General features: G+C 36.8%; 1 protein-coding gene across 34 annotated transcripts in view; it reads right to left on the bottom strand.

The window, feature by feature from the left end:
- Positions 1–15589, bottom strand: part of Pbrm1 (polybromo 1) — a 126646-nt gene that overhangs the window by 70602 nt on the left and 40455 nt on the right. For 25 of the 34 annotated variants that reach the window (XM_070018554.1, XM_070018557.1, XM_070018544.1 and 22 more), the window contains 5 exons: positions 12130–12215; positions 11150–11245; positions 9296–9387; positions 6178–6391; positions 1415–1556 (listed from right to left, as the gene is read on the bottom strand). In XM_070018554.1, the coding sequence (XP_069874655.1) occupies positions 1415–1556; positions 6178–6391; positions 9296–9387; positions 11150–11245; positions 12130–12215 (630 nt within the window). The remainder of the gene's footprint in view (positions 1–1414; positions 1557–6177; positions 6392–9295; positions 9388–11149; positions 11246–12129; positions 12216–15589) is intronic. The other 9 variants (XM_070018556.1, XM_070018577.1, XM_070018558.1 and 6 more) reach the window with 1 other exon arrangement.

The following is a 15589-nucleotide window of genomic DNA, read 5'->3' as shown; positions in this document are numbered from 1 at the left end:
CATGTCCCCTGTGTAACTAATATTAATCAATAAATTAAAAAGCCAGACATATTGAGATTCATTTAGAAAGGTACAATCGCATGTAGCTGCATAAAATTAAAGTAATTAATCTAATTTAGTAAAAGCCTGAATGACAGAAAAGTTAACAAAATAGATCCAGAGGGTTAAAGAATTAATTTTAGACTAAGCATTTAAAGTTCTGAATGGTATAAATTGGTTAAAAGAATTGAGGCTAGTTGTAGGGTCAGCTTGACCTTGTAGCCATATTTAGATCACACCAATTCCAAGAGTGCCTTTGTAACCCTGACAGAAAAATCTACTGTTCAACACCTGCATTTTCAAAGACCTTCTGCCAAACAAAGATGAACTCATCAGGCTTAGAGAATGTATATAAAGAGTACGTACTGCTGATCACACAAAATGAAGACTTTTCTTTTTTTTTTTTTGTCGGTCGTGGGGCTTGAACTCTGGGCCTGGGCGCTGTCCCTCAGCTCTTCAGCTCAAGGCGAGCGCTCTACCACTTGAGCTACAGCGCCACTTCCTGAAGACTTTTCTATAGGTGATCAAAAATTGCCTTTGCTTTATTCTTACTCTAAGATTATCTTTTTAGAAATAGTCTACCAGAAACTGTAAGGCTCAATTTATATTCCCTAACAACCTTTTAACCTTAAAATCCCAGATAACTAGTGATATAAGATTTCCTGCATAGTATGCCCTCAAAGGAGCTGATAAACTCTTGGGCCTTATATGTTGATTAAATGATTTTCAGATACTCTTTTTCCTAGACCAATTTGATCTTTCATTTTTGTTTTTATGTGAGACAGTCTTGCTATTTAGCCCAGAGTGACCCTGAACTCATCATCTTCCTGCCTTAACTTCCTGAGTGCTAAGATTACAGACCTGTAATCTTAGCTTGGTAGCCTGTTGGTCTCTTATTAGAGTCTCTTTCTTATTAGAGACCAAATCTAGAATTCAAGTATAAAACTGGATTGGTAAGACTATCATCTAGGATTCTTGTGGGTGAGTGGGGGTGGATATGAGAATGCCAAAGGTATCACCTCCCAATTTATCCCCTTTCTGCTTCTTCCAGTGGCAAAGCTATTACATTTCCCTCTATAAGGTTTTGAGAAATCTAAAAATATATTCAGTAGTACTTGTGGTTAAAATGAATGAGGTGACATTGCTGGGATGAAATCACACATCTTAAAAACAACATACTTAGGCTGGGGCAGTGGTGCAAATGGTAGAGTGCCAACCTAGTGTCAGGCCCTTAGTTAAAATCTTCTACACTGCCTCCTCAAGATGAAAAGGAAACAAAACACATCCCAACAACTTAAAAAATTACTTATTTAAAAACACACGAAATTATTTCAATGATACAAATAACAAACTTGGCAAAACTAAGAAATCATACCTGCATGACTTGCTGCAATTTTAGAACTCGTTTATAGATGGCTGAATTGGGAACATTATAGCGTTTAGCATTTTCAAACATTAAATTCAGATCACATTCCAAATGATCTAAAGTTTCATACTCTTGGTTCTTTAGCTTTGTTCTGTGAAAGACAAACAAAGGGCTAGAACTTTCTACTATGAAAGTTACAAAACACTCACAAAACATTGGACTTGAACAAAACTTTTCATAGGCATATGGGAACTATGGATAGTGATTAGAGGACTTTGACTTTCAAGATAAAAAGAAAGGAGCTAAAAGCACCATTACATTTAAGCAATATGTTTGCCTGAAAAATCTAGAAGAATAAATTAAAACAGGAAAAATGAAAGGACTTAGTAGAGTGGTCAATTATAAAGCAAATAACACATGGCCATGCACTGGTGGCTCACTAGCTACTCGGGAGACTGAGATCTGAGGATCTCAGTTTGAAGCCAGACTCATCTCTAAGTACTCAAAAGCTGGAAGTGGAGCTGTGGCTCAAAGTGGTAGAGCTCTAGCATTGAGCAAAAGAGTACAGGGGCAGCACCCACATCCTGAGTTCAAGTTCCATGACTAATAATAAATAAGCAAATAAATACATAAATAAAGCAAGCAAGCAAGCTAATACACTAGGAATAAAATTCTAATAAATGCCTAAGAAGTGAACCTGAAGGAAAAACAAAAATTAGATTTTTAAGCTATCTCAATGAAGAATCATGACCTACTCATCTCTGAAAATGAGGTTACTGAAGTTCATGAGAGATAAAAAAAGAAAGTAATAATACAATACCATCAGGAAGCACTTAGAATAATAATTTATCTCTGGGGGGAAACATATATAGAGTGAAGGAGAACTCTCCCCATGGTAAATAAGAAACACATTTATCAGAGCCTATTTATTATTAGTCCTCCAATGTACTCATTTGTAAGGAAGGTTATAAGTGGTTTAAAAGCAAGGATATGCTTATTTTACTTGCAACTCCAAAGAATGCAGATAGCTATTGCTAGTGACAAATAACAACACTCAGGCCTCTGTTCTTTATACAAAGTGACTAATCTCTGCTAGTTTTAATTCTGTATGAATTTATTTATTTATTTTTTTGTCGGTCATGGGGCTTGAACTCTGGGCCTGGGAGCTAGCTGTCCCTGAGCTTTTCAGCTCAAGGCCAGTGCTCTATCACTTGAGCCACAGTGCCACTTCTGGCTTTTTCTGTTTATGTGGTGCTTTGGAATCGAACCCTGGACCTCATGCATGCAAGGCAAGCACTCTACCACTGAGCCACCTTCCCAGTCCCCCTGTATGAATTTAGACAGAAGTTTTAAATCTTTTGATTAAACTACTTACCTGCTAATCACTAAGACCACAAAAATAAACAGAATGGAAATGTTCACTTTATATGTAAAGTTTTACTTGAAATTTACCAAAATCGTATTCAAATTTCATATAGTAATTAAATATTAAATATTAGAGAAGTCTCTGGAATGAAGAAAAGCAGACAACTAAGCACAAATGTAGTTCTCATTACCAGCTTATATAGCTAGCACCAGAGTTAAATTACAGCCTCAGTTTGGTGCTTGTGGCTCATACCTGTAACCCTAGCTACTCAGGAAGCTGAGACCTGGAGGGCCAAGGTTCAAAGCCAGCCTGAGCAGAAAAGTCCATAAGACTCCATTTCCAATTAACCAGCAAAATGGTGGACAGTAGGTGTGGTTCAAATAGTAGAGTACCAATTGAGTGAGCCAAGTGCAAGAATCTGGGCTCAAACTTCAGTATGCAGTAAAACAAACAAACAGACCCAAATTTATTCCTGTCAATTCAAAGTGTGAAGTACTATGTGCTCTTAAAAATCCACAAAGGGCCAAGTGCTATGGCTCCAACTTTCAATCCTAACTATTTAGGAGCCAGAGATCTGGGCAAAAAGTTCATGGTTCTTCCTTCCATCTCCACTGTGGATGGGCCACATTAATTTTGTGCTTATCTGGAAGAGAGTTTTTGACTTACACAATGTCATAAAGAGCTCAAATATATACTTCATTGTATCACTGACAGTTTTAGTGGTCACACAAGAGATTAAAAAGTAACAGGATAAGTCAACTTGAGTTATAATATATTTTGGGGAATCAGTTCAGCACAAATTGTGACTGTAAACATTGTACTGTAATGTTTTGTAGTTTTCCCCCAATAAAATTTGGGGGGAAAAGAAGTAAATCTGATAATGGTAGAAAACTAGCATTGAGCAAAAGGCTACCATTCCTACTTGATTCTTTTGTTGTTATGGTTGTTATTGTCTGGAGGATGAATCTGTGCACATTCTAGCAAAACACTATACTACTCTACTCCCAATTTTTTCACTGTGGTAAAATACACATAAAATTTACCACCTTCACCAATTTTTTTTCCATCAAATATTTGCTTGTTATATTTATACTAATTTAACATTTTCCCCATCTATAGATTATGTATTTTTAAATTTTTATTTATTAGCCTACATTGTACAAGGAAGCAAGGGGATCATTTCCACAATCTTTTCCCCTCTATTGCTGCTCCCTTCCCTCTTCTTAAAACAATTTCAACAGGCTTCACAGTTCAAAATACTTCAACCTTATTCAACACCCTTGTTAGCCCAACCCCTACCTTCTGGTGTCTACTTCCCTGTTTTGCTTTCCTGTCATTCTTTTTTTTTTCTTTTTAGTGTTTTAATTGTACCAAAGGGTTTTACACCATCGTATTTCAGACATGAATATACTGTTTTGCTCAGAACAATTCTCTACTGCTTTCCCTTTCCTTGCCCTCCCCACAAACATCTATTGATCAACAGCTTAAGAGATTTTTATGACACACTGTTTTTAAGGATACAATTCAGGGGCATTATATACACCTGTGTTATGCAGTCATAACCACTCCCATCTCCAGAAATCTTTCTTGAAAAATCAAAGCTGAGACTTTGAGGTATAGTTCAGCAGTAAGCACTTACCTAGCATGTGCAAGGCTTTGGATTCAACCCTAAGCTGCACAAAATAAAAAACAAAACAACCACCCCCAAAACAAACAAGTAAAACCCCTGAAACTTGTACCTATTCAACATTAATCCTGTTTCCTTTTACCACCAGCATTCTACTTTTTGTTTCCTTGATTCTGACTAAGCTTAAGTACCTCATATAAGCAGAAGGATATAGTATATTTCTTTTTATGACTGTTTTGTCTCATTAGCATAATGTTCTCAAGGTTCATACAAGAGGTAACATGTCAGAATCTCCTTCTTTCAAGACTGTTTTTTCTTGGTACATACATACCACATTTTACTTATCCACTTATCTGCCAATGGATACCTGAGATACTTCCATGTTTTAGTTAATATAAAAAATACTGCTGTGAACACAGGTTTACAAATACCTTTTTGAAACCCTGCTTTCATTAGAATGTGTTTGTGACTTTAACTAAGCTTCACTATCCCACAATACTGTGAAATTTGGGAAACTATGTAACCACTTAATCACAATAAAAAATTTGAAAAAAAAAGAAACCCTGCTTTCAGTTCCTTTGGTTATCTGCTCAAATTGGAATTGTTAGATCATATAGTACTACTTTTCTTTTTCCTAATATGAGTTTAATATTTAATTTTTTAAAGAACTGCCATGCTGTTTTCCACAAATTGTAACCACTTTATACTTTAATGATTGATTTTTTTTTTGTTGTTTTGAGGTATTAACTCTTAATACCTCAGGAATTAAACTCTTAATCATTTTGCTCCAGTTTCCCAAGTACTGGGATTATAAGTATGTGCTACCACACCTGGTAAAGAGTTTCTGTTTTGTTTTGCTACAGTTTTTTAATGAGACCATGGTGGCTGAATTCCAAACAATTTCTTTCATATTTTCTAACTTGGGCACATGGGTTTGAGACCACTCTAGCCAACATAGTGAGATGTCTACTCAAAAAAAAAGAGTGTTGTGGAAAATTAGAATTTTTTTTTTTTTTTTTTTTTTTGCCAGCCCTGGGCTTGAACTCAGGCCCTGGGTACTATCCCTGAGCTTCTTTTGCTCAAGAATATCACTCTACCATTTAAGCCATGGTGCTACTTTTGACTTTTTCTGTTTATGTGGTACTGAGGAATTGAACCCAGGGCTTCACACATGCTAGGCAAGCACTCTATCACTAAGCCACATTCCTAGCCCATGCTTTACCATTTGAATCATGTACCAAGTCTTTTATTGCTTTAATTATTTTTCAGATTAGGTCTGATGTTTCTTGAATAGGGTCAGCCTTGGAACACAATTCTCCTAAATATTTCTCCCATTACTAGGATTACAGATATGTTTTTCCATACCCAGCTTGTTTTATGAGATGGGTTCATACTAACTTATTGCCTGGGCTGGCCTTAGCTACAATACTACTAATGGCTACCTCCTAAGTAGTTAGGATTATAGGAGTGTACTAACATACATGGCAATACATTACCTTTCATGTACAGTTTCAAGTATAAATTCTCCAAGAACCGCTATATTTATTCTGGGGGTTCAACTATAGATATAGAATTTAAATACAGATAAAATTAAAATATCAATGAAAGGGTATAGGCAATCTTTTAACTTTAGTCAGTTGTAAGACAAATGGTTACATTTTGAGGGCTTTTTTTTTTTAACATTTAGTATCTTTATCTACTTTAAGAAATATATGTGTGCAGAGTCAGCCACAAAAAAGAAAAACAAATTTGCATTGAGTAATATAGATATAATCTTACCTGATTTGTTGAAGTGATATGGGCATTTTAATTTGCTGATAATAATCAGGGTATTTTTTCTTTGAAGGCAAATGAAAAAAAGGTTCAGCTATTAACTGCCCTTGGTTATTCCGACAGTTCCTAACTGTATCATAAAGCTGATAAAAAGGATTTGAAACATCCATAAAGGACGTGATGCTCTCTGCTTCTGACTCTCCTTCTTCATAACGTGCAGCTGGGAAGACAAAAAAATAGTATTTATGAGAGAAGAATGAACTTTAATGTTTTTCCAACAACCATCTAGAATAAACAATATGAAAATGTTGCTAACATTTTTCTTAAAAATAAAAATCTCAACTATTTGTGGTATTGCATGTCTATAATTCAAGCACAAAGAAAGCTGAGGGAGAAGGATTATGAGGAATTTGAGGCCAGCCTAGGCTACTTACATATTAATACTGATTACAGGTCTGTGCTGCCAATCCAGTAAGCTACCTATCTACTAGTTTTGGCAAATGTTATTTTCATCATGCTAATGTTCACTTTTAGGTACTTGAAAATTTCTATGATATTTCTTTTTTTTTTTTTTTTTGGGTTCGGTCGTGGGGCCTGAACTCTGGGCCTGGACGCTATCCCTCAGCTCTTCAGCTCAAGGCTAGCGCTCTACCACTTGAGCGACAGCACCACTTCCGGCTTTTTTCTTTTTGCTTATGTGGTGCTGAGGAATCGAACCCAGGGCCTCAGGCTTGCAAGGCAAGCGCTCTACCACTGAGCCACCTTCCCAGCCCCTATGATATTTCTTTAACGTTTAAAATTTCCAAACATTTAGGCTTTAAAATTTTATCTTTTCCTTATTAGTTGATAACTTAGCTGTACTATAGTCAGAAATGTGTTCTATATTTAAATTCTGAATTATTCAAATCTATTGAAATTTGTTTTATAGATAAGTAGTTCTAATAAATATGAACCTGGGAAGACTATACATTTTCTTTTATGTTTGTGTGTATGCACGCTGATGTCAAGGCTTGAGTCAAGGCCTCATGCCTTCTTTGCCCATGGCTGGTGGTATTTTACCATTTAAGCCATGTCTTTAATCTGGCCTTTTGCTGGCTAATAGAGATGGAATCTCACAGACTTTTCTGTCCTGGACTGGCTGATCTTCCAGTCTTCTGAGTACTTAGGCATAAGCCGCTGGCACCTTGCTAGAATGTGTATTTTCTAAATGTAATATATTAAGCTTGCTATAATAAGCTGTGTAATAACCATGAGAACAGAACATTCATGTCTGAACTCACAGAACCAGTGATTGTGACTTTACATAGTAAAAGAGACTTTCCAGATGAGACATAAGAAAAGGAATCTGAACTAATTTAAAATTATGTGAGTAGGTAGTTAAAAGCAATCATAAAGGACACACTAAGAAGGAAGAAGTTCAAAGAAGGTAAAAGGCTGGAGAGGTGCAGTTTGAAGATGGAAGAAAGGGCCATAAGTGAAGAGATACAGGTAACCTCTAGAAGCTACAAAAGCCAAGGAATGGATTTTCCTCTAGAGCAATTAGATGGAACATTCTCCTGTTGATACCCTGACTTTATTTTTTCTGAACTTCATAACTGTAAGAAAATAAAGTTGGGTAGCTTTAAGTCACTACATTTGTGTTTCTTTATTTCAACAGCAATAGAAAACAAATATAAAGATGTGTCTTCAAATCTTCTGTGTCTTCACTGGTTTACTTTCTGCTTATGTACCAACTGTGAGAAAGCTCTTCACTTCTAAGATGGTGTTTTCACTATCTCCATAAAGTTCCATCTGCTTACTTTACATATTTGGAGCTCTCTTATAATTCATCTTTCCAATGAAACAATTTTTCCTTTTATCTTTTACCACTATGAGGTAAATCCCTTTTTGCTTTTCTAAATATCTATGTTTAAAGTCCATCTCACTGGAAGTCAACAGAGCTAATAAGTGGGTCATCATATCTTTTATATACACCACTAGGCATGCACATGCACACAAACACACATGCATGCGCGCGCACACACGCACACGCACACACACACACACACACACACACACACACACACACACACACACACACACACACACACACACACACACACACACACACACACACACACATATATACACGTGTATGCATGCATGCTGGTACAGGGCTTGAGCTCCTTGCATTCTTGTTCAGCTTTTCTGCTCAAGACTGTGGCTCTACCACTTGAAGTTAATAAGAGATAGATAAGAATCTTACAAACATTTCTGCCCAGGCTGGCTTCTGAACCCAAGATCCTCAGATTTTAGCCTCCTCACACCTAGTATTAATGGCCTGAGATACCAGCATCCACCCTTTGTTTGGTTTTGAAGATAATCAAAATCCTATGCTTCCAGATTTTGAGATCCTCCTATCTCAACTTCCAGAATACAGAGATAACAAGTGTGTAATTAAATTATCAAAGAGCTCTACATAAGTAACATAAACAAATGGAACTAAAAAATAGAAAACCTTTGAACATGAGTCTTTATCTCTCAATTATTAGATAAGCAGACAGTAAACTAATAAAGATACAGAAGATTTAAAGATTTAAACAGACTTTTTTTTTTTTGGTCGGTCAAGGAGCTTGAACTCTGGGTCTCGGTCTAGGTGCTGTCCCTGAGCAATTCAGTTCAAGGTGAGCACTCTACCACTTGAGCCACTGCACCACTTACAGTTTTCTGGCAGTTTATTGGAGGTAAGAGTCTCATGAACTTTCCCTGCCTGGGCTTTGAACTGTGATCCTCAGATCTCAGCTAGGATTACAGGTGTGAGCCACTGGTGCCCAGCTAGACAGATTTCTTTGTATATGTTTCCTACTGCTATTGAAACAAGTTAATACAAACATACTGACATTGTCTACTATATTTTTCTATCTTTTCATGTTCAACTTTCCTATGTTTTAATATTTACCCTAAGAGCTTTATCACAACATAAAGCAATTAGCATTTGATAAATCTGCCAATCAGAGAGCAATTAAATGCAAAAAAACTCAGCATGTTTCTTCACACACCAACAAATTCTAGATCAGACCACTGCAACTCCTAGCTAGAAAGATCCACTTAGAAAGCATTTAACTAGGCACAACCTAATGCCTACCAGCTAATGCAGCATCCTCTTCACTTTCTGAGCCATATTGAAGTGCCATGGTAATTGCTGATAAACGACCCCCTTGGACTGCTCTTTTATTACTATAAGGAAAAAAAAGCAACTATAAGACATGGAATAATGTTACAATAACTTGGCTACTTTAAATGAGATACCAACTATTAGCAAAGCACTAATATCAAAGAAAAATAATTTTTATTATTTCCCTCTCTATGCACTACTAATATTCCTTATAATCAGTCTTATGAAAGAAAACAGGGTTCTGTTTTTCCCTCTCAGAAAAGTGGTGGTATAAAGCCTAGAACAGGCTAATACAATTTTTGTTGTCCTTGTTGTCTGTTGTGGGACTTGAACTCAGAGCCTGGGCACTCTCCTTGAGTAACTTCACTCAAGGCCAGTGCTCTAGCCATAGCACCACTTCTAGTTTTCTGGTGATTGAGTCTCACAGACAGTCCTGCCTAGGCTGGCTTCAAACCACTATCATCTCAGCCTCCTGAGTAGCTAGGATTACAGGCATGAGCCACAAGCATCTGGCTTTGAAATTTGTTTTTTTAAACAAAAATGTAGCATACCACTATTTTATGGAAATGATTTAGTCACAGTTACTAGTTATTATTTTCTAAGACATTTATATGTTCTAATAACAAATTCTATTATGATCACAAAATTTAATATAAATACGTATTTAATCCCCTATTTTTTTTTTATAACACTACCTAATAATCAAAGTGGAGACCTTGTCTGAAAGGTGAGGTAAGGTCTACTATGGTATCTCAATCTTTTTTTTTTTTTTTTTTTTTTTTTGGTGTCAGTCCTGGGACTTCAACACAGGGCCTACATGCTGTTTTTGAGCTTTTGTTGCTCCAGGCTCAATCCTGAGCCACAGCTCATTCTGGCTTTTTTTTGGTAGTTAGAGATAAACAGTCTCACTAACTTTCCTGTCCAGGGTGACTTCAAACTGATCCTCAGATCTTAGCCCCCTGAGTAGTTGGGATTACAGGCAAAAGCCACTAGTGCCTAGCTATTTTTTTTCTCCCTAATGTGACAAGGAAAATGATGTAGGCTAGACTAGCTTTGAACTTGTGATTCCCTTCTTTTAAGCCCAAGTGCTGGGATTACAGGGATGTACCCATGCCCAGCTCATACCTTAACCTTTTTTTTTTTTTTTTTGGTGGTATTAGAGTTTGACCTATAGCCTTGAGCTGGCTAGGCAGTTGTTCAACCTCTTTTTTTCTTTTTTAGGTTCGGTCATAGGGCCTGAACTCTGGGCCTGGGCGCTGTCCCTCAGCTCTTCAGCCCGAGGCTAGCGCTCTACCACTTGAGCCACAGCGCCACTTCCGGCTTTTTTCTTTTTGCTTATGTGGTGCTGAGGAATCGAACCCAGGGCCTCAGGCTTGCAAGGCAAGTGCTCTACCACTGAGCCACCTTCCCAGCCCTTGTTCAACCTCTTGAGACACACTCAACCCATACTTCAGCTTTTTTTTTTTTTTGGTCGGTCATGGGGCTTAAACTCTGGGACTGGGTGCTGTCCCTGAGCTTTTCAGTTCAAGGCTAGCACTCTACCACTTGAGCCATAGTACCACTTCCGGTTTTCAGGTGGTCTTAAAGACTTTCCTGCCTGGGCTGGCTTTGAACCGTGATCCTCAGATCTCAGCCTCTGGAGTAGCTAGGATTACAGGCATGAGCCACTGGCACCCAGCTCATACTTCAACTTTTTAAAGCACTTGATAATCAATTCTCCTAATAACCTGAACATATTACTTCAAGACACCTATCAGGCAAATAGTAGTATGTCTACAATCAGAAGCATGGGTCAACTTTAAGATTAAACCCTCTTCTGCTCACCGGTAATACTTGCTAGTAGGATTTCTTTCTTCACCAAGGCTTCCTTTACTATGAGAAGGACCAGTCAGCCTGGCTGCAGCCAAATTTGATGCAGTCCTATCCAAAGACAATATGTATGTATGTATGTATGTATGTATGTGTATATATTATATATATATATATATACACACACACACATATATATATATATATATAAATAAAGCTCAGAAACTTGATAGCTAAAAATAGAATGTTGGGTAAAACAAGACAATAATTTTATTTTTTTCTAACAGAAATAACAAAACATTTCTGAGCCTCAACTAGGTAAGCAGGAATTGCTTTGGGATCTGGAGTCTATAGAAGAAAACAGACTAGGGTTAGTCCTTGAGAGCTTATGGTTACTGCAGAACCATAGGACATGATATTAGAACAAATATAGAGCCAAAAGAAAGATTTGGAAGTAGTCACCCAACCTTCCCATTCCAGGTAAGAGGAATAAGAATCCCCAAACTGAGGCCTGTTCTAAGTTACAGTGCTAGTGAAGGGAAAGACAAAATAAAACTTCCAGATCTCCTGGCTAAATACAGTTATTGAAAATATATAGTGTTGTAAATTATACACAACCATAATTTACATATTCATTTATTATATATGTTACATGTATAGTATTATATACATGTTTGTACTCATAAGGAAATAAAATATGTAGTGGTGTTAGAAATCTTAACAATATTTCTAATTTCTATAATACTTGATAGGCAGGTATTTTACCACTTGAGCTATGTTTCTAGGTCCAAACGTTTCTTTCTAAATAAAGTTCTTCAGTTGCATTTAAGGGGCTAAATAAATTACCTCTATTCTTTTCAGATTCACGTAGTCAATTGGAAATAAGATCTTAAATGTAACATAAATCTTATTTTCCATTATACTGATTTCATTTACTTAAAAAAAAAAAATCACCAAATTTAAAGACACAAAGCTCTTAAACATTTTTAACCAACCTTATCCGAAGACTTGACTTAGCCATTTCATGATGTTCTATTTCTGCCTTTTTCATATAAAATATTTTTTTAATTGAATTTGCATCCTGTCAAGATAAAATTACTTGGCTTAAAAGAAGAACAGGAAAAATCAAACAAACAAAAAATGGTTAAAATTAATTGACTTATAAACGGAATAGGAAAAAAATCAATCAATCCCAAACAAATAAAAAAAGACGTATTTATAGATATATAGCTAGAATTGCCCTCACTCAGGCCCTAAGCCCTTTTTATGGCCCTCTTTCCATTTAATACCCATTAAACTCCATCTCTAACCTTTTTACAGACTTCTGAAAATATTTTCATAAAGTTGTCACTAATTAAAAGTAAGCTAAAAAGATTCCTAGTCCTCTACTAATTAGTCAAGCAATACATAAAGATCCAATGGCAAAATATAATGAATTCTATTGTATCCTGACCTAAAAATTTAAAGAAATTTCCAGTTTATATACTCGTTTAAATTAACAGGACACTAACATAACACATTGAAAGTGTCCTTTCTGGTGGCTCAGTGGTAGAGCGCTTGCCTTGCATGCCTGAGGCCCTGGGTTCGATTCCCCAGCACCACATAAGCAAGAAGAAAAAAGCCAGAAGTGGCACTATGGCTCAAGTGGTAGAGCGCTAGCCTTGAGCTGAAGAGCTGAGGGACAGTGCCCAGGCCCAGAGTTCAGGCTCCACGACCGCACCCAAAAATAAAATAAAATAAAATAAATGTTACCTCCTCAAAAAAAAAAAAAAAAAAAAAGAAAGTGTCCTTTCTCTTTAAACTCAGTTAAAGAAAACTAATTAGGGGCTGGGAAGGTGGCTCAGTGGTAGAGCGCTTGCCTTGCATGCTCGAGGCCCTGGGTTCGATTCCTCAGCACCACATAAGCAAAAAGAAAAAAGCCGGAAGTGGCGCTGTGGCTCAAGTGGTAGAGCGCTAGCCTTGAGCTGAAGAGCTGAGGGACAGCGCCCAGGCCCAGAGTTCAGGCCCCATGACCGGACCCAAAAAAAAAAAAAAAAAAAAAAAAGAAAACTAATTAGAGCAAAAAGAAAATTATTATATATATCAACCAACAACTAGTACTATACTTTTAAAATATTCTACAAGGACTAAGACTACAAGGATTTCATAATTTATTCTTGATTTTTCCTCAAAAGTTCTCAATATGAAATGTTAATATACATATGTATAGTGACATACACCTGTAATCCAAGGGGGCAAAAGGATTGTAAAATTGAGGCTAGCTTGGATTACATAGTGACTTCTTGTCTCAAAAAATTAAAAATAAACAAAAAGCTAATATTAGCTACCAACAGAATTTTGAGTACTGGGTCAGCATTCAAAAAAGTCTAATAATTTTAAAGCTGAAAGATTTTCTGAGTAATCTTTTATAAATTCCTAATGTATGATTAATGCAGAAACTTCTAGAAGCAACTATTCATTAGAATAGTGACTACAAAATTTCTAAGAGGCAATAGCAACACAATGAAATAATTATTTTACATTGTATACTACACTACATAGGCTACTTTTATATATACAAAGGTTAATGCAAGGAATAAAACAATATTTTTAAGAGGATAAAAAAATGAATTGTCTGGCCTAAGAACAAACATTTAGATGACTACTAGAACAGAAGCAAGAAATTAGATTTAAATCCTTATATGGTGAATTGATTTTCAATAAGGATGCTGAGAAACTTCAATTGAGAAAGAATAATCTTTTTATAATCTATTGTGTTGGGACAGTATCCCATGTAAACAAATAAATCTGGACTTCTACCAAGCAAACAGTAATTTTTGGATCAAAAACTGCATGAAAAGCCAGGCACTGATGGCTCATGCCTGTAATCCTAGCTATGCAGGAGGCTGAGATCTGAGGATCGTGGTTCAAGGCCAGCCCAGGCAGGAAAGTCCGTGAGACTCTTTTTTTTTTTTTGTTGGGTCCGGTTGTGGGGCCTGAACTCTGGGCCTGGACACTGTCCCTCAGCTCTTCAGCTCAAGGCTAGCGCTCTACCACTTGAGCCACAGCACCACTTCATGCTTTTTTCTTTTTGCTTATGTGGTGCTGAGGAATCGAACCCAGGGCCTCAGGCATGCAAGGCAAGCACTCTACCACTGAGCCACCTTCCCAGTCCCGCGCGCCCCCCGCCCCCCGAGACTCTTATCTCCAATAAAAACCACTAGAAAACTGGAAATGGTGCTGTGGCTCAGCGGTAGAGTGCTTGCCTTGAGCTGAAGAGCGCAGGGACAGCGCCCAAGCCCAGAGTTCAAGCCCCACAACTGACCAAAAGAAAAAACTGAATGAAAGGATCTAAGAGCTAAAACTATAAAATTCTTTTTTTTAAAAAAAAAAAAAAAAAAGCAAAGGAAGCCGGGCGCTGGTGGCTCACGCCTGTAATCCTAGCTACTCAGGAGGCTGAGATCTGAGGATCGCGGTTCAAAGCCAGCCCAGGCAGGAGAGACCGTGAGACTCCTATCTCCAATAAACCACCAGAAAACCGGAAGTGGTGCTGTAGCTCAAGTGGTAGAGCGCTCGCCTTGAGCTGAAGAGCTGAGGGACAGCGCCCAGGCCCAGAGTTCAAGCCCCACGACCGACAAAAAAAAAAAAAAAAAGAAAAAAAAAAAAAGCAAAGGAGTCTTTATTGCAAGCTCGAGCTTGGTCCCCCTACATACATGACAGCAGCCCATGATGCTGAGAGCCCTAAAACTATAAAATTCTTAAAAACAAAACCAGGGTATGATATCCAGAATATATAAAGGATTATTAAAATGCAACAATAAAAAGAGAAGTAATTCAATTTAAAAATGGGCAAAAGAATAGACATCGCTCCAAAAAAAATACACATACACACATGAGAAGATGTTGAGTATATTAGGGAAATTTTAGGGAAAGGGAAGTCAAAATTACAACAACATACCACATCATACCCAATAGAATGGCTGTAATAAAAACAAAAGTAAAAAACCTGTTCTTAAGAATGTGAAGAAACTGCAACATTTGTACACTGTTGGTAGGAATGTAAAACAGCATAGTTACTTTGGAAAAACTTAACATATACATATCATAAAACCAAGCAATTCCATTTCTAGGAAGTAAATCTATGAAGCATATGAACGTAAACAAAATATATGTATATACACATATAGATATAATAAAGTACATATAGATTTACATGTGAATGTTTATACCACATTATTTATAATAGCCAAAAATGCAAATAATTCAATGGTCTACCAATAAATTATTAAATATATTTACAAGACAGAATATTATTCAGCAATAAAAAAGAAGTACTAGCCAGGCACTGATGGCTCACACCTGTAATCCTAGCTACTCAGGAGGCTGAGATCTGAGGATCACGGTTCAAAGCCAGCCCAGGCAAGCAAGTCCATAAGACTCTTATCTCCAATAAGCTACTAGAAAACTGGAAGTGGC

This window comes from Dipodomys merriami, unplaced genomic scaffold (genome assembly GCF_024711535.1).
Source record: "Dipodomys merriami isolate MVZ:Mamm:240054 unplaced genomic scaffold, mDipMer1.0.p SCAF_13, whole genome shotgun sequence".
In the NCBI taxonomy this organism is placed as follows: domain Eukaryota; kingdom Metazoa; phylum Chordata; class Mammalia; order Rodentia; family Heteromyidae; genus Dipodomys; species Dipodomys merriami.
This window is presented reverse-complemented; position numbering and strand designations above follow the sequence as displayed.